This window comes from Aulostomus chinensis, chromosome 18, assembly GCF_037954235.1.
Source record: "Aulostomus chinensis isolate RoL2024-O1b breed Wild chromosome 18, RoL_Achi_v1.0, whole genome shotgun sequence".
Classification (NCBI taxonomy): domain Eukaryota; kingdom Metazoa; phylum Chordata; class Actinopteri; order Syngnathiformes; family Aulostomidae; genus Aulostomus; species Aulostomus chinensis.
Window position 1 is genome coordinate 14,358,327 of NC_141337.1, and position 22,851 is coordinate 14,381,177.

Here is a 22,851-nt window from a genome sequence, read left to right on the forward strand (position 1 = left end):
GCCACACACGGGAGCCCGTCGGGATATCAATTTACGGTTTGGCCGACAAAAACCTACATCATGTATGCGGCACTCGTTTCAATGAAAAAAAAAAAAGACATGCAGTTTCTTTAAAACATGAATAAAATCAAGGTACATGCAGGCCCAATCAGAACACTTTAATGTGAACACAGGAAATCAGTAAACTGGATGAGACAAGTAGCACACATAGTCAACCCAGTAAAACATGGAGTCATGTGAGCCTGGGGGGGGGGGCCTTGACCTCAGTCACTGATGGAGCGTGGAAGAACATAGAACCATCACCTGACACCTACACTGGTTCAGATCTCACGACTGACTTGTCCTCTGACTGGAGCCGAGCCCCCAGGGCTGAGGAGTCAGCACTGGGGGCAGCGGTGGACTAGAACAGTCTTTGCTTTCAGTCAAGGACAAAAACTTCGGATGCTTCCAGCTGTTGAAGCGAATGGGGACGACTTCAAGAAGTTCAAGATACTAAGTAATGAAATAAAGCAGGCGTCTGTAACCGATATGACAGACACCTACATGAAATAGCTTTTATGAACCAAACCGGATATAAAGGTGCTTCGTCCTGACCTCTTGTCTGTGTGTGGTCAAAAACAAGCCTGACAAGTATAATCTGAAGGCAATCGGCTCAACGTGGTCGTCTACTGTCTTCTTTACCTACGAGGTTTCTTGATAAGGCCACGTGGCTGCTAAAAAAACCCGCCAAAAATGATACCCTGAAGAGGAGAGAAACAGCCAGACCTAAAGCACAAGAGTTCACGAGGGTTTCCATGGCATTTCATTGACCCCACCAGCAGTTGTCTCTGCAGACTTCATACAGTGCTAAATGATTCGGAGAAAAAAAAGAAAGAAAAAGAAAAAAAAAATGGCCTGAATTCCAAATAATTTACCAAGACTCTGTACAAATAATCTGCTCAAAGGCTTTCGGAGGGCTGCGTCCAAGAGTTGTGTCCAGCAAGGATCGCTAAATGGCCGCACAGTGGCCACGTGTGCACAGCTCGACTGCTTCCTGTTCACCAAGGCAGATCATGGTCATCGTACAAAACTATCGGAATAACAGAGGAGGAGAGGGAGGAGCAAGAAAGACACGGGAGGGAAATCAGAGTTCATTACTCCAAGAGCCGTGAAAAGATATTCTGTACTTTTTTTTTTTTTTTTTACTTTTATAAACCAAAAAAAACATGACTACAAAATCTGGATTGTGCACATTATTTTTCTTTAGGATTTAATACTTAAAAGGTAAAAAAAAAACTGTTTTGAAAAAAAAATTGAAAAAGGAATGGAAAGCTGTAAGAGCAGGGCGTCGATGGACGGACACAGCAAAAGCTTAAACAATCCGATAAGGACAAAAAAAAAAAAAAAAAAGGAATGCGAGCAAGTGGGCCAAAGCAGAGGAAGCCAACGATGGAGGCTGCTGAGGGGAGTCAGTCTTTCCAGTCCTTCTTGATAGAGAGGCTCCACTCCCAGGAAAGATGATCGTGTTTGTCATCATCAGTGAACTTAGACTTGATGATGTAAGTGCCGCGGGCCAGCATCCCTTTGGGCGCCTCCTCCATGGTCGTGAGGAACTCGTATTCCTCCGCCCTGGGCCCGTAGCTGCCTACCATGTAGTCTGACTTGTCGACTAGAGAGGAAGCAAAAGCAGGTGATGAGAATGAGAAGCGGCAGGGCTGAACTCGACCGTGGAATCGCTCCGGCAGACGTACCTTTCACTCCTGTCCTGAACGACTGCTGAATGTACTTCAAACCCGACACAATCTCCCTGTTGACCTGAGACGGACAACAAGGGTCATCATCTGCTGAGCTCAAGACAAAGATGGTTCCTGCAGCCGCTGTAATGTCCCCTCACCTTGAAGTTGACCTTTATCTTGTATTCCACGCCCTCCTTCAGCACAAACGGGGTCTTCTTGAAGCCGCTCAGGTCTCCTGTCAACACAGCAGGGAAATACACCTGATGAACAAGTACGCTCGCTTTTAATGAAGTAACAGGCCCTTTCTGTAGTGCCCACTTTGATAGGCCACAGCAGAGGAAATGCAGGTGTAATTAACAACATTAAGGCTGCACAATTCATCCAAGTTTAATCAAATGTATGTCTGACGCTTTCTCTCTTTTTTTTTTTCTTAATTACCGGCAGGCGCAATATTTATTTTCCTGTGTGTTAAGAAACCATTTTAAATTGCACATTGCATGACTGCAGAGATATCCTGCCAGCATCGTACTCTCCAGCTTAAAGAAAGCACTTGTTTGATACACACCTCCACAAAAATCTCACACTATCAGTTGAACAGGTTTTTCAAGGAAAGTGAGTGTAATTATGTAAAAAAAAAAACAAAATCAAAAATCCCTTGAATCGTGCAATTATCAAGATAATCAATTCCCCCCCCCCAAATTCTGAAGCCCTTAAGCCACATACATACATTTTTCATTTATCATTTGAAGAGAACAATGAAATGCATTTTTTCCTTGTTAATTTACTGAGATTCAGATTCAACTGAGTCATTGTTTTAGAAAGATTAGAGAGGGCCCTGATCCATTTAGGTCCAACTGGACAGACTGGGACCACATTTATTTACCTGTGTTTTACACTGCTACAGCAGGCCAGACTGCTGTCTGCAGTACTGGTTCTGGCCACCAGGTGGTCCACTGCTTCATGTAAGCACAGCGCTACTGCTCTGTTGTTAACAATCAGGAAACGGCTCATTAACCCACTTCCACAGAAATCATGTCAGAACTAATTATCCGTCTAATGAGCCGGCAGGTCGGTCGCCTGTGGCGGCCCACAGATGGACGACCTGCCATTGTTGAGGAGTCATGTGACGTTGAGACGCCACCATCTGCATTTGGGCTTTCACGTCTCTGCTCTCCAGAGAAAATAAATCTAAGGGCTGATCTGTTTTCCCTCTGAAATCTGCTGTTGACCTTTGTCCAGATCACTCACTCACACCAAGCTGCCACGTCTACTCACCCTGCAGGTCAAGGATCAGAGGGTTTGGTGCTGTCTCACATACCAGAGTCATTCTAGTCACCTGGATGTTGGGGACAGAGGGATCTAAGGCAGGAAAAGAACACAACACACAATTATGATCACAACATTGATTTTTACTCATCAGTCACAGAACAAATGCGGTCATAAACCGTTTGATAGACGTGTCTACTTTTTCTTCTCTGCATTTTAAATGAAACTGTCAAGAAAGTAAACTACCATTTTTTGTTGGGCTTGAGTTTGTGTCTGATGTAGGCATGTAACCAGAAATGACGAAACACGGAGGGAGGTTGGAGCAGCAGGATGAACTCTCACTTGGGTTTTGTTTCCTCTTTCAGGTACTTAGAAAACTATTAAGATTGTCTAGGGTGACTGGAATGCACATTCCCTTCCACTCCCTCGAAAAGAGAACTGTCTGTTTGTAACTGGGAGTGTGTAAATACCAACAGTGTCTCTGTGTACTTCGATGGTTAGGAACAGCTCCAAGTCCTTGCCAGACCGACTCTCCACCTCTGACATCATGTCATATGAGTGGCAGGATCCTCACTGGCAGGTCTACAAGCCAGTGAATTTCTAATATGTAACTTTAGAGCAGTCATTGTAAAAGCAGATATTCCAACAGGGAAGGTATTGTTCTGGTCCAGTGAATATTATTGGATGTTGTGAGAGGGAGTGAGAGCTACGTCTTAGCACCTCACTCCAAAATGAAAGGACGCAGCATCGCCATTTTTAGTTAATTCATCATTCCTGGACTTTCTGATACTACGGGACAACTGATTATTTTATATTAATAATTGGAATATATTTCAAAAATACTGGACTGTAAACAACAACAACAACAACAAAAAAATGACTACATTGAAAATGTACTCTTGTAGGTTCCACTCTGAGGTCTTACTCTGAGTTTTGACACCAGCAGTTTTATTTATATTTTTAGTCCAAGAGCAGAGTGGTTATCAGCTTCCTTGATGACCAAGCAATGAACAACGTTGGTGGACCCAGAGTTTAAAAGCAACATTTAGCACTTGTTCTGGTGAATAGTTGGTTAAACAAATGCGGACTACATCGTCCATATCATCGTCATAAAGCTGCAACCTTTTAATGGTTATGCGTAGCATCAGGCCATAAGTACCACATCACTTACTAAGGCTTTGGCCTTTTGGAATGATCTTTAGTTTGGGTTGTCATCAGCTACAATTAAGTCCTGTTCTGCCCTGTGTGTTACAAAATTGCACAGGGACAGACAAGTGCATTCTGTCGTGCGCGCACGCACACACACACACACACGCACACACACCATTGTGTGTGTATTTTTTAGCTTCTATCTCTCACCTACAGACGCAACCTGAGCAGCGTTGCCCAGCAGCGCCTGCTTGTACTTGCGCAGGCTCTCGTCATCTTTGTCCAGCTCCTGGATCTCCTGTAAGCTCTTCTGGGCTGGAGGTTTGTAGTTGACGGCACTCTCGTTCTCTTCGTTGGCCGCTGCGATGGCTGCCAGCTGCTCTGGTGTAGGCTCCTGCTCTGCCATGGCGTGCTAATCAAAGCAAAGACAGACAACGGAGCAAAATAAGTTAATAAGGACTGATGACAAGAGGCTGCACAACAGAACACTTCCCATTTCAGGATTTGCTTCAACTCAATTTATGTGGTCTAGTTGGTTATTAGACATCTGGCTTTGAATGATAAAACATGGATGCACATGGAAACCTGAGTTGACTTCAACCCGAGTGTGCAAATGAAAGGCAGTAAAGCTGATTTTCGCTTATCATCGTTAACTACCTTCAGCAGGATTTACATGGCTTTGGTTTCTCTCCAGATCCTCGCTAGTGTGAAGTAGAGCTGCAACAATTACTCAACCGAAAGAAAATGATTTTTTTTTTTAAATCACCTTATTATTTTAGTCTTTTTTTCCATGAATAATGTCATGTGCTAGGTTCAGCCTCTTAATAAAAGTGTCTTCTTGCGATGCATGAATAATAATATTAATATCTGTAGATACTACTCATTTTCATAACATTTTGTAATTGTTCCAGTTTTGCACAAAACATTACCTTTTCAAATTCACAATATTCACTTTTTAAAAAAAAAATATGTACAACATTTGAATATCATATGAATGCCATGTTTTTATTCAAGACTGCATGATTAGAGATGGATGAAATGTCTGTTAATAATAAGAATCAGAAACAGGCAAAAAAAAAAAACCCTAAATCCACTTTCATGACTCCTGAGTCTTTGGATTGTTGGGTGGGACAGAAGCAGTTAGAATGCATCACTTTTGGTCCTGAGAAATTGTGAGAATTGTTAAAGTACTTCTTTTAATAGACCAAACAATTTGTTGAATAATCATAATAAAAAAAAAAAAATTGGCAGACTGATCAATGATAGAAATAATCAGTAGTTGCAGCCCTGACATAATATCTGGCCAGAAAAATTGAAACATTTGCCAGGTTTTAAGTTTACAATCCACACACATTCCTTCCGCACACACACTTGAGAACTAAAGAGTTCATGGTGAAATAAGCTGTTGCAGAAGGTGGACTGTCATGTGTAACTTCATTATTTTTTTTCCCAAACAGGCAATGGCAGTTTTATTATGTTCCCCTTGCTTTAAAAACTTCAGTACTGCATATAAACGAGCACAAGAACAGACACACTAGAACAGATGAGAGTCAGGACACATGACACGCTGGCCTCTCGGTGCTCTTGGCCAGTTCCCCCGAGGTCACAGACAGCAGTGACATAGAGCAGATGCCGTCAGTGGTCGAAAAGATTATTATCTGAGCTCCAGGCTCATCTCTTCTCTACCGCACAGACACGGGAAGGTTTTAGTGGTGGGACAGAGCAGGGAAGCAGCACAGCTAATAAGCCTGGCAGTGCCACAGCAGTCGTCTCTGATTAGAGGTGAGAAAATGAGTCAGAGCACGGAACGGCACAATGGGAGATGGTCAATTTTTTTGGAGAACAAGCGGTACTTTGAGCACGCCACACAACTTATAAATTGGTCGTAAAAGCTGTTAAAGTAAAGGGAGGTATCCATCAACAACATCTGGTGCGCATATGCCGGGCTGAGCTTTTACAAACAACACCTGTGACAGCCAAGAGGCAGCTGGGCGGCGTGTACTTTCAGAACACCCGTACATAGCGTCTTTTATGGAAAATATGAGCGATACGAAACATTTTTCAGAGTTCTTGGACTCCTGATATTCTTTGACCCAAAACAAACAAATCAGTCAACTACAGATATGTTATATTAGGAGAGATGCTGCTGCTTAATAAGGTGAAATAGATCAAATGTGACTAACCTGGTAAGTGCTGCTCTAATGTCTGAGGCTTAACCTCCAAAATATTTTTGGTATCAGAGGACTTGACAACGCCTTCTACTGAGAGAACATTACTTCCTGTATTTCTCTGATTCCAAACAGGAATCCACTCTTAAATTGGAAAGGATTTAACATTATGAACAACTGTGCCAGTATTTATGCACACAAGCTAGACGAGAGCCCTACAGGAGCCAAGTACAACAATGTTTTAAAGGATGAGATTTGATTAGTGTACGTGGGGAATTTGGTTGCAGTGAAAGAGGAAGACCATAAAGCATATCTAAGACAAGGTAGAGCTGTCTGCTTCTTTATTTAGCTTATTCTGAGACCATTATAAATCTCTACTAATTCACAACAGCATATCAGTAATAACAGGAGAGTTAAAGGTCATCGTAATTCAAACAGGCAAAGCTAACAACTCAAATGAAACACAAACAGAAGAAGAGCACCAAGTGACATCCTGACTGACGACCCCTCATAACTGGGAACAAAGAAAATAAAACTCAAATGCCATTTACCACCACACAGACCACAAGAAATCACAGCACAATCTCCACGCAACAATAACATTATCTCCTTTTTAGCCTCGACGAACCCTTTTCTGCCGTACACAGTTGGGTGGGAGCCAAGCAGGAACTGAGAACACTGTGGTGTTTTTCCTAATGGGGCCTCCCATAAAAGCACAAATTCCTTTTCTGCCAATAGAGTGCTTTGGCTCATCAGCTGTGTGAGAGTGAGAGTATGAGAGAAGAGAGAGTGAGAGGTTCCTTGTTGCACAGAGAGAGAGAGAGAGAGAGACAGAGAGAGAGAGAGACAGAGACAGACAGAGAGGAAAAGAAGACTGGATAACAAAGTGATGCTGCAATATCATTCTTCAAGATTTAATGAACAGGTGGTTTGTCTCACTTCCTCTACTCCTCTCGTGTTGTGCGAGCTCTCGGCTCCACTGAGCTGCACCGTGACTGCGGCTGCATACGGTGCTTCGGCACAAACACACACATGACACAAGGGACATTTTGTGGGAGTGTGCTACATTTAGTATGCAGGACAAAGATATGGGACTTGAGAACCTTAGTCAGTTACTGAAATCGTTTATTATTCTGGTAACCTTATGTCACACAAGTTCTGCAACATACCAATGCAATAATTCAGTGGTTTAAGCTATCTTGTCGTCGTCATGGCCTGTAAGGGTGATGTGGTGGAGGACATTGTTTACACCAAAGCTTCTGAAAAGTGATGTCAGGTTGGAAGCACTGTTAAACCTGCACTCTTTCTATGGCCAGTAGAAAAGAAGTCTGATTAGTCCTTTATACAGTGGACCTGCTTTCAATTGGATACGTTTACCTTGTGAGGAAGCTGGCTTAACCATCTTATCTGGTTTGAAGTTACATGTTTGGCGTTTTGACCAGTCATCAATCCTTTGAGGGGACACAGGTGTAGTCATGGTGTAAGAACTGCAGCTCCTTAGGACATTAGCGTACATGCTACTACAGAATCAGCAATCTCAGAACTGTATCAGTATTTCTTCTAGAAAAGAAGAGCACAAAGAACAGCCCTGAAGGCTTTTTGGTATGGGAGAGGTATTTTCAAACATCTACCGTCTAGCTTTGGTTTCTGTGTTTGTTGTTCTGGTTAGTTGAAGAGGGACAGACAGTTAATCCAAAATCAAATGTCCGAATTGCAAAAGTAAAAAACAGCACTTCAAGGGCTTCAAAACTAATCAAAATTGAAATGAAGAGGCAATTTAGCCTACCTGCAATTTCCAAAAGCGCAACCTTCGTTAAAGGGTAATTGTGTGTAAAACCCCATTTCAAATCAAATACTGCGGTGTTTCTGAGACATCCCGCCGACACGTCATATTCTACAGATTTAAGGCAGTGTCTTTGTTTACAGATCCCACAACAATCACATCGTTTTAATCAAACAATGATAAGAATCTAATATCATATTGCAATATCAGTCAAAATCATTTCTTTATGATATTTTTACAAAATTGTGCAGCCCTGCTAAATGTTGATTCCTGCTGTAGGAGGGCCTGTTTAACAGTGTAACAACAGTAGGTCATTGCTTGGTGTGTATGAGCCATGACTATCTGTCACACACATCACAATTGTTCATATGCGTGTTACATATCTGCACATAGTCCCGTCATACCTCATAATCAAGTGTGAAAAAGCCCATGCACTCAGTAAACTGGATTAGTTCTCACACTATTGACATCAGCACCTTCATAATGATGCACATTCTTGTTGGTTGACAAACAATGTGGGCTGCAGCTAACCAGCGACATACTAAAACTGGCCCGGTCATTGTTCAGGCCTAATGCCTGCTGGTAGACAACAGAGGTCATGAGATCATCCAAACAAACATTGGATATTGTTCTGAACCTCTAAACCCTGCACCCAAACCTCCACCTGCAGTCAGCCATACAGCTCTCGCCTGCAGGAGGATAAGCTGTTTGTTTGAGTGAGGTTACATTTTCACTACAACAGCTGGAGGTTTGAGGTTAAAGCGGTTCCTTAGCAACACTGGGGTAATAAGATTACAGTAATCTGCCTGATGAGGCATCCAAAGAGGAGAGAGAGTGTTTGGAAGTGTCAGCAATGACACAGCAAGAGGATTCCTTTGACAGGAGTCATTAGTGTCTTCAAGAAGATAATTGATCTGTGAGCTCAGTGAGGACCAGGGGATAACTGGGGGATGATACAGGCTTTATAAACCGTAGCATGCACTTGTGTGTGTACGACACACACTCAGTGTGGAATAATGAAGAATCAATGAAAATACAGTAAAAGAACAGGGCTGCCGCCCTTGCCCCGTGGCTGTTTAGATGTCTAATTAGACGAGAGTGTCAGCCGGTTAAGATGTCTTTATCCTGTCTGGAAAAGTCCCATAATACTTATCAGTCATTTGAAGGAAAAGGCATATTTCAGAGCACCTCCTGTCAACAATAAACTCTAGATTTACCAGGCTCTGAGACTGCATTTACTTAGGAGCAATATCACAAGACATTAAATAATTCTTGAATTTGATCTTATTTCATTTCATGTCTTTTGTAAACCATAAAGCCAACCATATCCTCGGGGTTAAAATTTTTTTATTTAAAAAAAAAAGTCAACTTTTGAATATCTTCATAATTTTCTTCACTCAAAAATATGACAGTATCTAAAGCTGAGAACACGAATCCAGAAACAACAGGGACAAAGTAGCCTGGCTTTACAGTAGCTGTTATGACACCTGCTCATCCACCATCTCTACCAGAGCTACAAACAATCGTGCATGCTGGCACAATAGACAGACACTCAAGTCTAACAGGAAGCTTTGTAGTTGTGTAAGGTCAGCGACACCACCCTTATTCACATCGGAGTAAACAGAGTACTGCGGATGGTACTTCAGTAAAAGTGACGTAGCATGAGCAACCTTTGCAGGTTGACATTTAGCTCTTGGCTTCACCTTCACACATCTGTGGCTGTTTTGATCCTCGCTAGTCAGTTGGACGTCTCTCATGCAACGTTCCATCAGCCAGACCTTTACATGCGTCTCTTTTCTCCATACCCTTTGCACCTCCACCGTAAATATTGTGGAGTTACACAATATTTTAAGTAAGGTCCTTATGAGTTTCTAATGGAATATTCCAATTACATACCTGTTAACATGCTACAGAGCAAAGTCTGACTAATGACTAAGGACACCCGCCCACATAACAACCTTCCAACTTTACCCTTAAAGTATTTCTGTCATGTTGTGACTGGTGCGTTTTCTAGCTATTCATGCAGAAAACTGAATAGAGCTGAGTTTGTAACAGCAGTTTGATGACTGTGCCAGTCAAAAAAATACTGCAAAACCTCCTCCTTAAGATCGGAATACTTTGTGCCTTCATCAGAATATTGCTTACTCTGGCTATGACGATATTTGGGTTAACTGGTTTCAAAAAACGCCAAATGTTACATTGCAGCAGCTATTTAGAGTATTGTTTTGACTTGGTTGGTATTACAATATTGCTGTATCAATTATATCATTTTGGTCCTCTTGGCCTCAATAAATAAATCGAAAAATAATTAGTAATGCAACAGGCGAATCGTGACATCCTCACCAGTGCAGACAACGCATTTCTTTTCCTATGCATACATTTTCAGAGGCTTTAATTTATTTAACACTAAAACACCTTTTACTACAACACTTCGTGTTAGATGCAAATAAGCTGGTATACCTCGGTAATAAATGCAAACATTGACTTTAATTTGAATTTTCTTCAGTCACTTTGATAATCGCATCAACTAAAGGTGGGTAAAGCGCATACTCGGTGGTGACATTTTTGTCTGTCAAGAAATTACTGCAAACTTCCGTTTTAGGGCATAAGCTTGATGATTCACATCCTTTTGACTGCTTAACCACATATTGCCAAGACGAAGCACAGAACAAATACTTACTGTTCCGCCTGCAAGGAGAAATCAATAGTTTTTAAATACAACTATAAAAATGAAGGCAGTATCTGTATGAGGTATCAGTTGCTGAAACCATGCTGGATATATTGAGGAAATAGCGCTTCAACACTTTAGTTATTTGTCTTAGCAGACATACTAAAGCTTTGAGGAAGTGCTGCAACAAGACCGCTTGGCTGAGCTGATGCCATGCAGAGGAGCCTTCACTTTAACAGACACAGTGAAGCTAGAATTAGAGAAGTAAGAGGTTAAAAAAAGATGTAAGGATTAACTAACGTGTGTATCAAAGAAATTGGAAAATGGGCAGAGACCTGATCACAAAACACGACACAGATGTTTCTGAGCTAAAGAGAATGCTAACATGAGCCCTAACCCAGGAAAGACCAGAACAAATAGGAAATTTTAAAAATAACCAGTGAGAAACCCTTGCACACAGCAGCAGGAAGCTGTGAGTGAATGGGGCAGCCATGGTGCTGGCTGAAAGGTCAGGACTTACTGCCCTGCTGCTTAACGGCAGTTACAGGGACAAGCCCACATTCAGTCTTCCTCCCTGGGCAACAGCCTCTGCAGAGATGACTGGCACAGAGCACCTTGAGCATATCTAGTTCAAGGACAGCAAGAAATGTCATCGCAGATATACAGTAATACAGTATTTGAGAAGAAAGACGTAAATGAAGTGCATCACTTTGAGAAAATGCAGTTGAGGCTGCAGGAGCGAGGTCATGTTCAGCTGAGGAGGACCACACAAGAATGAGACCATGCTGGTACCTGGCAAATAACATGCCAGGAGAAGAGTTTACACAAACACACATACATTACAACTCCTCTCTAGTGACGACTTGTGATCGGATCTCAATGCTTGTTGGTATGCGAATTAGCACATATTACTGCTTACTCAGTTTATGAGGCAGTCCAGGTCACATGCCTTTTCTGTGTTCACACCGTTTATAAAAAACATTTCCACACGTGGCCTTAAATGTGTAAGTGATCAAACCTCAAAGAAAGGGTCCTAAATCCAATCCAATCTGAAATGGACCTGAGGCTAACTAACTAGCTAACCTTGTGTGTGCAGCAGCTGGGCTAACATAACAGTATTTTTTAATAAAAATACACAAGTTTATGGTGTAAATTATTATTTTAAAATTTCAGGCTGTATTATCCAACCCTATTTCTAAGCATCATTTAGTGTGAAATTAGTGGAAAGTGTTGGCACCTTCTACAGGTACAAGCAGGGGTAAAGCAGTGTGTTTGACACACCAGAGACCTGTCTGAGATTAAAGTCAAAGACCCAAAGTCAAAGTGAGAATTAAGACAAAAGACAGCAATTTAAACCAGGTCAGTTTTATGACCTCACAACCAATGGCCCCACCCCTCAAACAACAGACACTTTTAATTTTTCAAAATGTAACACTTTATGCTGCACTGTATGCACTTGCTTTCAAATTGTCATATACTTTGGACATATTTGAAGCTCATCACCTGCATCACCTCACTAAAACCTAAATGTCCATTAAGTTACAAAAATTCAATCAAAAACTTAAAAATGAGGCCGTCGTCCAGAATACAGAGCTGCAAAGGTGAAGGCGAAGTTGAGTGAATCTATTAAATGTTCCATCGTCTATGAAGACGGAGGCCGCCCTTCAAAGAACCAGGAAGCAGACGGAAGGCTCGTGGTTTGGGTGGGTCAATGATCTCTCTGACAAATCAGAGTTCACGGATTTCAACTATTATACATATTAAGACAAATGTGACTGCTACCCGGAGTACATTCGATCTGGGCTGATATGACAACGCGAACGTGACGAGGAGAACCTTCAATGAGCCAAAATGGAGCCTGACTCAAGATGTGAACACAATCGAACGGGGAGGGAAAAAAAGAAAGACAGCTGAGATCCAGGAAGTGGCAGACAATCTTCTTCATAAATCACATGAAAGTTCGGTCGGGGATACATTTTAAAGTTGTCAGAAGAACTTATCTTATTGATATTTTAATTAACTAACTAAGGCATTCCCTCGCCATGTGTAGCCACAATTGACCGCAAATGCAATTGGTCACGTTACCATTACCTATCGGATAACTTTGTCAGCTCAGATCAGATCGAACACCCCGGAAATGAAAGCTCAATGACAGCCTCCATTCTTTTAACTTGAGGCGAATAAGTTCAAAATGAGTTTTAGCAGTGTGTTAGTGTTTTAAGTAAGAGGTAATGCGAATAAACCTAGTTACAATACACATCCCTTTTTGCACGAAGTAACTCTTGCGTTAACAACACGCTAATGCCGTTAGTTCACGCTCGTGGGGTGACATAGCAAATACTTCGAGAAACTTCCAAACTCCGCCAGCAGTTCTTGAGTGTTATTAGAGGTATTAAATGAGTTTTGAGAGGGATGTGAGGAGTGTTTCATTCAGTCTTACCGTTCTACCGCTGGGAGGCTGGAACAGTGACTAGCTAACGGCGGCGCGAGGGCTAGAAATGAGACGCGGCAGAGGAAAATCTGACTTTGTTCCCGCGATCAGTAGATGCAACTTCCGGTAATGTATCTTCAAAATAAAGGAATCGTTGACCCTCTGGACACGCTTGTTATTTGGCTGGGATTTTTAATTGACATTGACGGAAGCGTATTGAGTTCATCTTAGAAAAACAAATCCCTTTCATTAAAAAAGGTAAACACATTTTCCCCTGTTTTGTGAATTGAGATACATTCTCAGTTAAATTAAATGTATACAATTTAAAAAAGCCATTTCGTGCTGCATTATGACCCAATTTTCGTGTTTTAAAAGGTATCGAACTCCGGAAAAACAGGACCAACCCCTTCCCCATGTCATATTAAATGGTTGATTTTAAGCGGATTTATTATCAAATAATCAGTTGATTAAATGGCAATTTAAATCAATACCCTCGCGAAAATGTAAAAATTAAGAAAAAAATATTTGTGAGTGAATGCAATGCGCTTCCCCGGTGGTCGTCACGAAATAACGTTTAACTTCTCATGAAAAAACACGAATGTATCGAATATGAAGATCTAACCGGAAGTTTTATCTTCACAATCGTTAAGGGTACTTCCGATAAAAGCGTGTTCGACTCACATCTGATTGAGGAATGCAAAACTACATTTCTTTTGAGGTTGATACTGTTTTTATTCGACCAACAACTTCTTTTTCAATGTGTATCGGAGATTAAATTGTGTTTGATACTCTGCTGCCTTTCCTGTCACAGCCGGTCGACTCAAATGGACTAGTACTGCGACATCTAGTGACTAAACTCTGGTATTGCCATGTTTCTTTACCCACTGCAAAACATGGGGGGAAAATTTGGTTCATGCCCAAATGACATCTGAGCCGAATTTTCCCACTGTCAAGTCAAAATTAAGCTTCTCTTTGCATCTCTGGCAAAGTTTAAAAAGCTTTTGTGATACACTGATTTAAAAATTTCAAAGACTTAAGGTTTGAAAGCAAATAACAGGCAACCTTATGGTGCAATTTCAACCAACAAACAAATATGGAGACCACTCACAATCTAATAACTTTTCCAAATTCACATTTTTCAATGGAGAAACAGCAGGAGACAGTATTTGGTTAATAGACACTGCAGGTTTTATTACAACTTCCATTTACTACAAGGTGGAGGACTAACTTTGAAAACCCAGTTCTCAACAACCTACAGCCAAAACCATTTTTCATCAGAAAAGAGAAAAAAAAATACTGGTAAAAAACACTTCAGAGCATTTAAAAGAAGAGGCCGGAGCAATAAATTCAATCACATCAGGACAACCATGTGTAAAATATTCTGCACATCTCTAACAACCACCCTTCTGCGCAGACAGGAAGGGATGCACACCAAGAGGAAGAGCTTGATTTAGCTTGTGTCCATCTGGAAAAACAAAACAAAGTGACTTTAGGCCGCTGAAAAAACAAGATTTATATACAGCTTCTCTTGTAATAGCTGAACATACCCTGGCATTGTAGGCGTCTAACTGGGCATCGAGTTCCTCTGCAGATAGCTGCTGCTTGTTGCTGCTACCCCCGCGGCTACCTCGGCCCCTTCCTCTGCCGCCTACTCCACGTCCTCCCCGGCCTCTCTGCATGCCCCCGAAGCCGCCACCGCGACTTCTGTTCATGCCTCCGCCGCCTCTGTTCAGACTTAAGTAAAATATCCTCGTCACACACGACATCCACAATGTTTGCAAGTCAAGCGTCTCCAACTAAAGAGGAACACCCGTACCCCTGCATAGGTCGTCTCTGTGTGTCGATCTGTGATGTGACGAGCTGGATGTTCATCGGCCTCCCTGGTGAGAAAGTCATCGTGTTTCCAGTGAGTCAAGCTTCCATTTTTTTCATTTAACACAGAACGAAGCTTTAGCTGGAGATGTACACAACATGGACTTACCATCAAGCGGGATGCCGTTATACTGCTTCATGGCTTTAAGAGCATCTGCCCTCCTTTCGAAGTGGACATCTGCGGTTCCTAAGCTTCTCCCTGATCGGTCATAATGAACTGCAGCTTTTTTCAGAGTCCCAAACTCAGCAAAGAGTTCCTGCAAGAAAAAAAATTTAATAAATGGACATTGGTCTCCTCTGGCCACCACACCAGTAAAGCACTCACATCTCACATTCCAAGCTTAAACAAATTGCCAAGTACCTGAATGTCTGCATCTGAGACTCCAAAGTCGAGGTTGGAGACAAGGAGCTTCCCCCCGGTTTCCACGCCAGCTCCGCTGCCACCACCAGCAGTGCCATTGAAGCCGCTGAAGCCGTTGAACATATCATGCTGCCACTTATCGGGAAGCTGTTTGGGCTGCAACAGATGAAAGAGAACGCACCTGCTGACTTCAGGATCCCCTTGTCTCTGTCAATCACAGAGTCCACACGGCTGGGTGTTGGGGCAAGCAGGGGCTCCACTTCCAACAGGGCCAGGGTGCTCAGATCCCCCAAGAAGGTCCCCAAACAATCCCTGCCCACCCCATTACTACACTCGAGTAAATCCATTCAGACAAGAGGACATACACAGGACAGATGTCAGCAAGGGGATGTGCTACACATACATGAAAAATATTTAAAAAAAAATCAAAAACAAAACTGAACTCCAATGAAAAGGTGAGAATGTTTTCATCTACTCAAAGCACTAATCCACATTTGACCCAAATTAATCATCCTTAACCCACCCACAATCTGTACTAGCTGGCCCACCCACACTAGCTACCAACATTGCCCACTGTTCTTGCCATATGTGCCTCCACCAGAGGCTCTCCAGAACTGATCCTCGGGTTCACAGGGGGGGTCGCCATCTCAAGCAGTGTTGCCTCCACCGTTGCACCGTGTTTCCTGGACCGGTCAAGAGTTCTTTACAAAGCCACAAAATTGGCTTTCATTGAAGGAGGAAGTGTCCATTAGAGGAGGGGGATGGATTGGAGAAAAAAAAAACTACCAGCTATCCATTCTATGCAAGCGTGGATTATCTGAGCGTCCATTTTGAGACCACGCCATTTTGATTGGGGCTTTGTTGGACTTGTCTAAAATACACTCAGGTTTGTAGAGTGAGGTTTGGCCTTAAATGAGCGCTATTCAGGGGGGGTTGAAGTCCACTGATCCATCCACAAGACAAAGCCACACTTGATGAAAAGCCACCAACTAGGCCTTGTTATGAAGCCCGCCAGCCACTCCCGAACAAAAGGCCGCCTGGTCGCTGACAAAAACTATTCTCCCAGAGTGTTGGCAAAACCGTTTCAGGATGATTTTCTTGACGAGGGCGCTCCCTTTCACCTTCACTCTGAAACTTGAGGTGGAATTCTCTGTTTCTGACCGTGGACGACTAGCTCTAATTTAGGGCGCTGGATTCAAAATGGCGACGCCAGGGCCTTCTCGGCCATTATGGCGATCACGTTTGCTCTTTTCAAGGGACCTCTTCTTGAAGAACGAGAAGGGACTCACTAAGCATACAACTTCCGTTAATGCTTAACCGCACGTATAGAGCTCTCCTCCGAGGGAAACTCGGCGGTTAGCCATCATTTTCGTTTGCTTGAATAGCAAGCTGGCTAGAGGGTAAGCTAGCAAGCCTACTTGAGAATAGAAGGTTGTTAACCAGGCATTTTTCAGGTTTGCCGAAGGGTTTTCCATTTTCTGCTCATTCCTCTAACTTTCTCATACCCTGCTGTACGGCGTAGGTCTGCCTCGAGCGCGGTTCAGGTTCTGACGGTTCCTCATGGGGCCGGATCCGCCACCCCGGCCTCCAAATCCTCCGCCGCTTACTCCAAGACGCCCAGCGCCTCCTCCTCGGCCGCCGCCTGAGCCTCCACGGCCTCGGCCTCTTCCACCACGGCCTCCACCTCTCTGCTGCCTGTTCTGTTTGATAATGTCGTCTAGAGACATATCCATTTTATCGGCCATTATGCCGTTTCAATAATGCTAAACTGTAGAAGAAATATAAAAATACAGCCTATAGTGACTTGGTCCCTGTCTCTGCCCTTCCCCGGCCCGATGCTCTCAACGAAGACGCGAAAACACAATGAGCCCGATACAGCTGCACATCATGAAAAGCTGCGGACGTCCCGCGCGTACACGTGACGTCACCACGCTGCTGACGTTCTGTTGTGTAATTCACTGTCAGTCACTGTCATTAGAAAGAAAGGCAAGAGGTTATCCTTGTTTCTATGCACAATATTGAAATGTGTGGTCTCGACGATGCTTGTGCGATGTGAATCCACCGATGACGTCACATGGTCCTGAAAGCTGATTTTAGTTCATTCAAAGTCAATTAAAATTAGCAAAGTATCCATTGTTTGACAAACCTTTGGTTGGGCAGTGTCACAAAACTTCCATGACTAATCTGCTTTTTCAGTTCTAATTTTCATTTCAGGGTTCTGAGTTAATATTTGACTTTGATGTCAGTGTTCAGAATCTTAGTCTCCTCTTTGGTTCTTGCTTTGATCTCTGACTATGTCCTATTCTGGAAACCCATCCAGGGTGGACCCGGCCTCTCACCCGAAGGCTGCTGGGATAGACTCCAGCCCCCCCGCGACCCTTAACAGGATAAGCGGTAGAAAATGGATGAAAGGTTGGATGGATGGACACAGTCCCGTCACAATGCACATATTGCTAAGCATCCACCCAGTGAGTCACAGCTTTCTGGCCCCAGCCCAGGGTGCAAACCATAACGTTTCAATAACACTACCTGCAAACAGAACCGAATCATGATCTACAATTTGTGTTTATATGTCTGCTTCATAAATAATCAGTTTGATTTTAAACGGATGGTAGATTAAAAAATGAGTTCATTAACAGTATTAAGAAAGTTACCACAAGCAATTGAGTAAATTCATAAAACAAGAATATCAAAAACTCCTTCACGGTCAATATTTGTTGACCTTTGATCAGTTAGATAGGAAAGGGTCTTTATTCAATTTTGACACTGGGATGGTGTGATAAGCTTTAAAAAACTCCAATAATTTACAGACCAAATTATTAATTTAAAAAATAAAGAAAAGACACAGTTGCAGAACCCAGTAAACCAGGATACTGGTTCAAAGTTGGTCTCTGGCAAATTTAATCTGTGACACTTTAATAAACCAGGATTATCGTGTGTTTTGATGATTGTCTGAGTCATTTTCATATGATCCGATGTACCCGGTGGCTTTCAGCCTCACAGACATGTTGGATCAATGCAAGCAGACTTACTGTAAAAGTCTTTTATTCAACATTTTGTTTCAAGGCTTAGGGGGAGGGGCGTTAACCGGGGGGCAGCATACTCGGGGAGGTCTCTACTCAGTAAAGTCCATTTTTAGGGCAAGAAAATTTATAATAAAAATGTTGGCCTTCTACATTGCATTTGGCTTCCAAAACTTGCCCATAAAGAGTTTATCCAATGTGACCATTCCATTACTTCTACAATTAATCTATCAAACTATCTTCCAAAACCAACTAAAAAATAAAAAATAAAAGATGTCAGCCCTTTCACATTTTCCTCCAGGCAACATTAGTAGTAAAGAAACAGGGTTTGTATTTAAGACTGCAGTCTTTTGTGTCTTCAACAGTTTGTACCTCAGCATCAGATGTCAGCAAATTTTGATGAACATTTGCATCAGTCCTGTCCACATAGTGAATGTACTCAAAGATTTTGTGGCTTCGGAACAAAAAAACCTGAATCAAGAGAAAGGGAAAATTACAGCTCCTTGAAATCCCACTTATTTTCTTCTTAATCAGTTGTAGATTGTAAAGAAAGACAAGGGGGTGCTGCTATGGTCCACATTTAAAAAAAAGGAAAAAAGAAAAAGCATTCTGTGTGAGACTGGCCAATAGGGCTGACCTTCTGGCTGACGGAGGAAAAGTTCTCAAGGATAATGGGTGGAAAAAAAAAAACAGCTGGATTGTCTTGAGAAGAACTAAGACTTCTTGGCGTCCTGTGTGTTGCGTTTCTTGAGGTCAGTCAAGTCCACTGGTGTGAAAGCTGTGAGAGCAGAAAACAATGAAAAACAAATGGTTGGACTTTGGCCTTTGCTGAATCATCATTAATCCAAGTCAGGCATAAAATCATTCCAGTTGGACTGTAACTCACAATGTAGGTTGGGATTTGGGTTCTTCTCCACATATTCCTGTGGTCCGCGGTCATTTCGTTCACTATTCTGTGTTGATCTGATGTCTCTGAGCACACACTGCCAGGCTGGGGAAAAAGATTTGATTAAAATTTTACCCTGAGGACTCTTTTAGAAACGACATGCCAAGACAGACTGAGGTGCACTCTGACGACAAAGGGATATTCAACTTGACTGAGGTGAGATGTGCCTGTGTGTCTGACATTTATTTACTATTCAGTTAAACACCGAACCAAAAAAACCTTCAGTACTTTAAAGAACACGAATCCAGAATAGGGAACTTAAATGGTCTGATGCCCATCACATTACAGACGCTTTTATTGAAAGTTGACGTTATGTCTTTATATTCAAATCAGATAAACTATGGGCACATTCGTTGTTTTCTCTCTCTACAGAGTGGCATCGGAATGCGTCCTACACCCCAGGAATAAGTTTTCATCTGAGTATCCTTTTCCCTGGTCTAAAAGTCAGTGGGTGTTTTGAATGAGGTTTTGGTTAAATACCTAAAATAAGGTCTATGGTTAATCCAAGCTTGAGATAGTTTTATGATTTGACCTATGACATAAAAAGAAACCGGCAGTAAATACAACACTTGTGTAGTGTTTATGTGTGTAGTGTTTACTACCAAAAGGCTAGACAGCATAGAATACAGTAGTTGACGAGAACATTAAACAGCATCACCGCGAAGCTCGTTGTGGTAACGTGAGTCATGCTTCCATATTGCAGGGAGTTCGTTATTTTAACTTTGAACTCCTAGCTATTGTGTTTATGCTTCCAAATCAGAAATTCAGATTTAAAAGTAATTGTCATATGTGCTGATTATTGCATTGATCAGGTCCCATTAACTTTCGTTTGCCACAGGATTTATTTTCAGCATTAACCTAAAATTCCAATTTAAAAATCCCCCGGCATTTGATCAAAGGAGGTGCTGACTTCCTGGTTGGCCAACAAGAACACGTCATCTCTGTGGCGCTCAACTGCAGTGCATTGCTGCGTATAAAATCAAGAGATCCACACACTCAAAGTGACATGTGACATTGATCATAATAAAGACCTTTTTTTGATCAATATTAGGAACGCAGAGCCCCGTCACAACAGATGCTTTTCAACTGCAGCGTTAATACAGTCACATCAAAGGAGCTGACTGTTTAATCTCTGCACCTCATCTGTATTTGCCCAAAAAGTTACACTTGAACACATCACAAAGACTTGGACAGCTCTCACACACACAATCTCCACGCCAGCAGGTGGTGGTGATAAAAAGATCACGGACCGCAGTTCAAAACAAAGCAATGTTTGCCCACCACTTTAACATCACTTTTGCAGCTTGGCTCAGTTTGTTTTTTCTCACTGAACATAGGATTTGCTTACGCTGATGAACCAATCCCAGTGACTTCTCTTAACAACAGGCCACCTGCTGATTCAACATGCTAAATCGCAGATGAGCACAACTTGTGTTTAGTTGTGTCCCACAACACCACAAAGTCTAGGGCCACATACGCTCACTGACAGTTCCACACTTTGTTGGACTGCATAGCATCCAAAGCGAGACATCATCATAGTATACCAACTCTGCATTTCTTACGCTATCACAGATCACCCATTTAACTTTCATTTGAAAATGTTTAAAAAGGGACAAAAAAATTTCAAACGTAAACGTTTGGTTTCCTGTTGCACTGTTTTATGTAAAAACCCAACAGCTTGAATCAAACTTTTCTTCTTGCACAACAAAGCAATGCTAATAAAGCACCAGCCATCTGTCAAACTGATTAGAAACAATCACCCTTCTGGAGCACGTTAAATTCCTTGTGATGTGGTTTGAAGTTCATGAGTGAAATATCTACCATGAAGGATAGTGAAACAGGTATTATTATGTTGTTTTAACAGACAATTTAATCAGTGTTGTAGGGGATACTACGTACTATCATGGATAAAGCGCACATTTTCCTCATGTGCAGGGGTGAAGAGCTCCCCACTATTCGTAGGTGATCGGGGGCTTGAAGTCCGCTTGTAACTATTCACCATCCTGGGAGCAGATGAGCTTCACAGACAAGAAAACACCAACATTAGTGTGCATATAATACAGACATATGGGGTATCTTACCCCAAAAGAACTACATATTCAAAACAACATGCAACTAGTCAATGTTGACAGGACTCTATTAATAACTACATTAGCATTCATGACTGTATTCAGACCTGGTCATTCTGTTTGCAGTCTGTACTCGCTCCTTGCTCCTCTATGGTGAGTAGAATTTGAAGAATAAAACGTTTCAGAAGTCCTCAGCTGAATTCTACCAATGAACAACAGTGACATCTTTAGCGTCCACGCAAAATCTAACAAACAAACAAACAAGCCAAAACGTAATGGATGCTAGTGACACTGCAGCTGGCTACCACTTGCTGGTCACGTAGACACGATATTATGACTAAAACAGAACTCCCGTTTGAAACAATGCGAGAGTTTATAACTCATACTTGCCAGTTAAATACTTCGTTTGTAGCAAATGTTCGCCTTGTGTCTTAAATTAAAAGACTATTCACGTTAGCCATCCGAGATGCTATTGTTTACGTTTTGACTGACATGTTTCTGTTAGCTGCATCCTACGGAACCAAACCGAGTAACGTTAAAAGTAACGTTATCTCCTGTCAAAACTATGAGTTGTCTTGAAAATTGTTCCTAAATTTTCCAAAATGAGTGTCCCCCTACAACGGTGTTCTGACGGACAGCTGACGCTAACAGTACTAATGCTGACACTATCATTTTAGCTAACTTTAGCCTATCAGCTAGCTGCCGATTTACATTGTCTGGCCGTAACGTTAGCTTAAAACAGATAATATTTTACCAGCTCTAGCAGGACTTAATATTTATTATAACGCACATCTATACTATCTTTAATGTGTTCCACAAATGATACAGTAGTTATCCTGCCAACAAACCTTTTAAATATCTTTCAATTCGATGTCGTTATTCAGAGACTGTATACGATGCTAGACCTGGCTAAAACGTTGCCAATGCCAACCAATCATTTCCGGGAAAAAGACACGGAAGTAAAAGAGCCATCAACCCAAAAAGCACAACAGCGAACAACAACAGCACAATAACACCTGCAAAAATTATTAAAATGACAGACGTTATTCCAAATTCAATTGAATTGTAAATGGTGGAGTTGAAGAGGAAAATGAAAATACAATATTTTAAATAATGTACAGGACACTGAAGGTTTGTCCTCCTATGACATTTCCTCTGTGTGTGTTTTGGCTGGAGGTTTTTAAGCATTGCATCATATCCTCATAGCCTTATAGCGTCCAAATGTGTGCTTTTTGTAGACTCATTGATTGTGTGTGCCACAATCGTTTTACATTCAGAATGAAGGACGCCACAAAATATGCAGATGAATGTGAATAAAGGCCCCTTAGTTTTGAATGCTGCATATACATCATTCTGCACAGTGGATGTCAAATAATGCTAACAACAGAACAAATTTTTGA

General features: G+C 41.9%; 3 protein-coding genes across 4 annotated transcripts; all 3 read right to left on the reverse strand.

Annotated features, from left to right (window-relative positions):
* Positions 1-610: 610 nt before the first annotated feature.
* On the reverse strand, positions 611-13,316 carry arhgdia (Rho GDP dissociation inhibitor (GDI) alpha). The gene is made up of 6 exons (XM_086184692.1): positions 13,190-13,316; positions 4,341-4,542; positions 2,991-3,074; positions 1,874-1,950; positions 1,731-1,794; positions 611-1,648 (listed from the first exon to the last, which is right to left on the reverse strand). The coding sequence occupies exons 2-6, from the start codon at positions 4,534-4,536 to the stop codon at positions 1,449-1,451; spliced, it is 621 nt and encodes a 206-aa protein (XP_086040818.1). The 5' UTR covers positions 4,537-4,542; positions 13,190-13,316; the 3' UTR covers positions 611-1,448.
* A 1,029-nt stretch (positions 13,317-14,345) lies between these two features.
* Positions 14,346-17,283, reverse strand: alyref (Aly/REF export factor). Of its 2 annotated transcripts, none has more exons than XM_086184327.1 (6): positions 16,919-17,283; positions 15,414-15,569; positions 15,162-15,309; positions 14,997-15,060; positions 14,728-14,914; positions 14,346-14,645 (listed from the first exon to the last, which is right to left on the reverse strand). In XM_086184327.1, the coding sequence occupies exons 1-6, from the start codon at positions 17,156-17,158 to the stop codon at positions 14,631-14,633; spliced, it is 810 nt and encodes a 269-aa protein (XP_086040453.1). In that variant the 5' UTR covers positions 17,159-17,283; the 3' UTR covers positions 14,346-14,630. The 2 variants fall into 2 exon arrangements, with proteins under 2 accessions (XP_086040453.1, XP_086040454.1); XM_086184328.1 differs by lacking the exon at positions 16,919-17,283 and adding an exon at positions 15,997-16,909.
* Positions 17,284-18,441: 1,158 nt separating this feature from the next.
* mcrip1 (MAPK regulated corepressor interacting protein 1) lies at positions 18,442-22,421 on the reverse strand. Its single transcript, XM_086184715.1, has 5 exons — positions 22,300-22,421; positions 21,559-21,653; positions 21,282-21,400; positions 19,323-19,427; positions 18,442-19,214 (listed from the first exon to the last, which is right to left on the reverse strand). The coding sequence occupies exons 2-5, from the start codon at positions 21,564-21,566 to the stop codon at positions 19,150-19,152; spliced, it is 297 nt and encodes a 98-aa protein (XP_086040841.1). The 5' UTR covers positions 21,567-21,653; positions 22,300-22,421; the 3' UTR covers positions 18,442-19,149.
* Between the last annotated feature and the right edge of the window lie 430 nt (positions 22,422-22,851).

Bases quoted from the DNA above. Each gene is read 5' to 3' on its own strand.
- mcrip1 (XM_086184715.1), bottom strand. The intron at 19,428-21,281 runs GTACGTAGTATC...CTTTTTCCCCAG, and splicing joins TGTGCGCTTTATCCATGATA to CCTGGCAGTGTGTGCTCAGA. The intron at 19,215-19,322 runs GTGAGTTACAGT...CTGCTCTCACAG, and splicing joins CCCAAATCCCAACCTACATT to CTTTCACACCAGTGGACTTG.
- alyref (XM_086184327.1), bottom strand. From the start codon at position 17,158: ATGGCCGATAAAATGGATATGTCTCTAGACGACATTATCAAACAGAAC. The intron at 15,061-15,161 runs GTAAGTCCATGT...CTTTCTCACCAG, and splicing joins TAACGGCATCCCGCTTGATG to GGAGGCCGATGAACATCCAG. The intron at 14,915-14,996 runs GTACGGGTGTTC...ATTTTACTTAAG, and splicing joins CAGAGACGACCTATGCAGGG to TCTGAACAGAGGCGGCGGAG.
- arhgdia (XM_086184692.1), bottom strand. From the start codon at position 4,536: ATGGCAGAGCAGGAGCCTACACCAGAGCAGCTGGCAGCCATCGCAGCG. The intron at 3,075-4,340 runs GTGAGAGATAGA...TTCCTGCCTTAG, and splicing joins TGCTCAGGTTGCGTCTGTAG to ATCCCTCTGTCCCCAACATC. The intron at 1,649-1,730 runs GTACGTCTGCCG...CTTCCTCTCTAG, and splicing joins GTTCAGGACAGGAGTGAAAG to TCGACAAGTCAGACTACATG.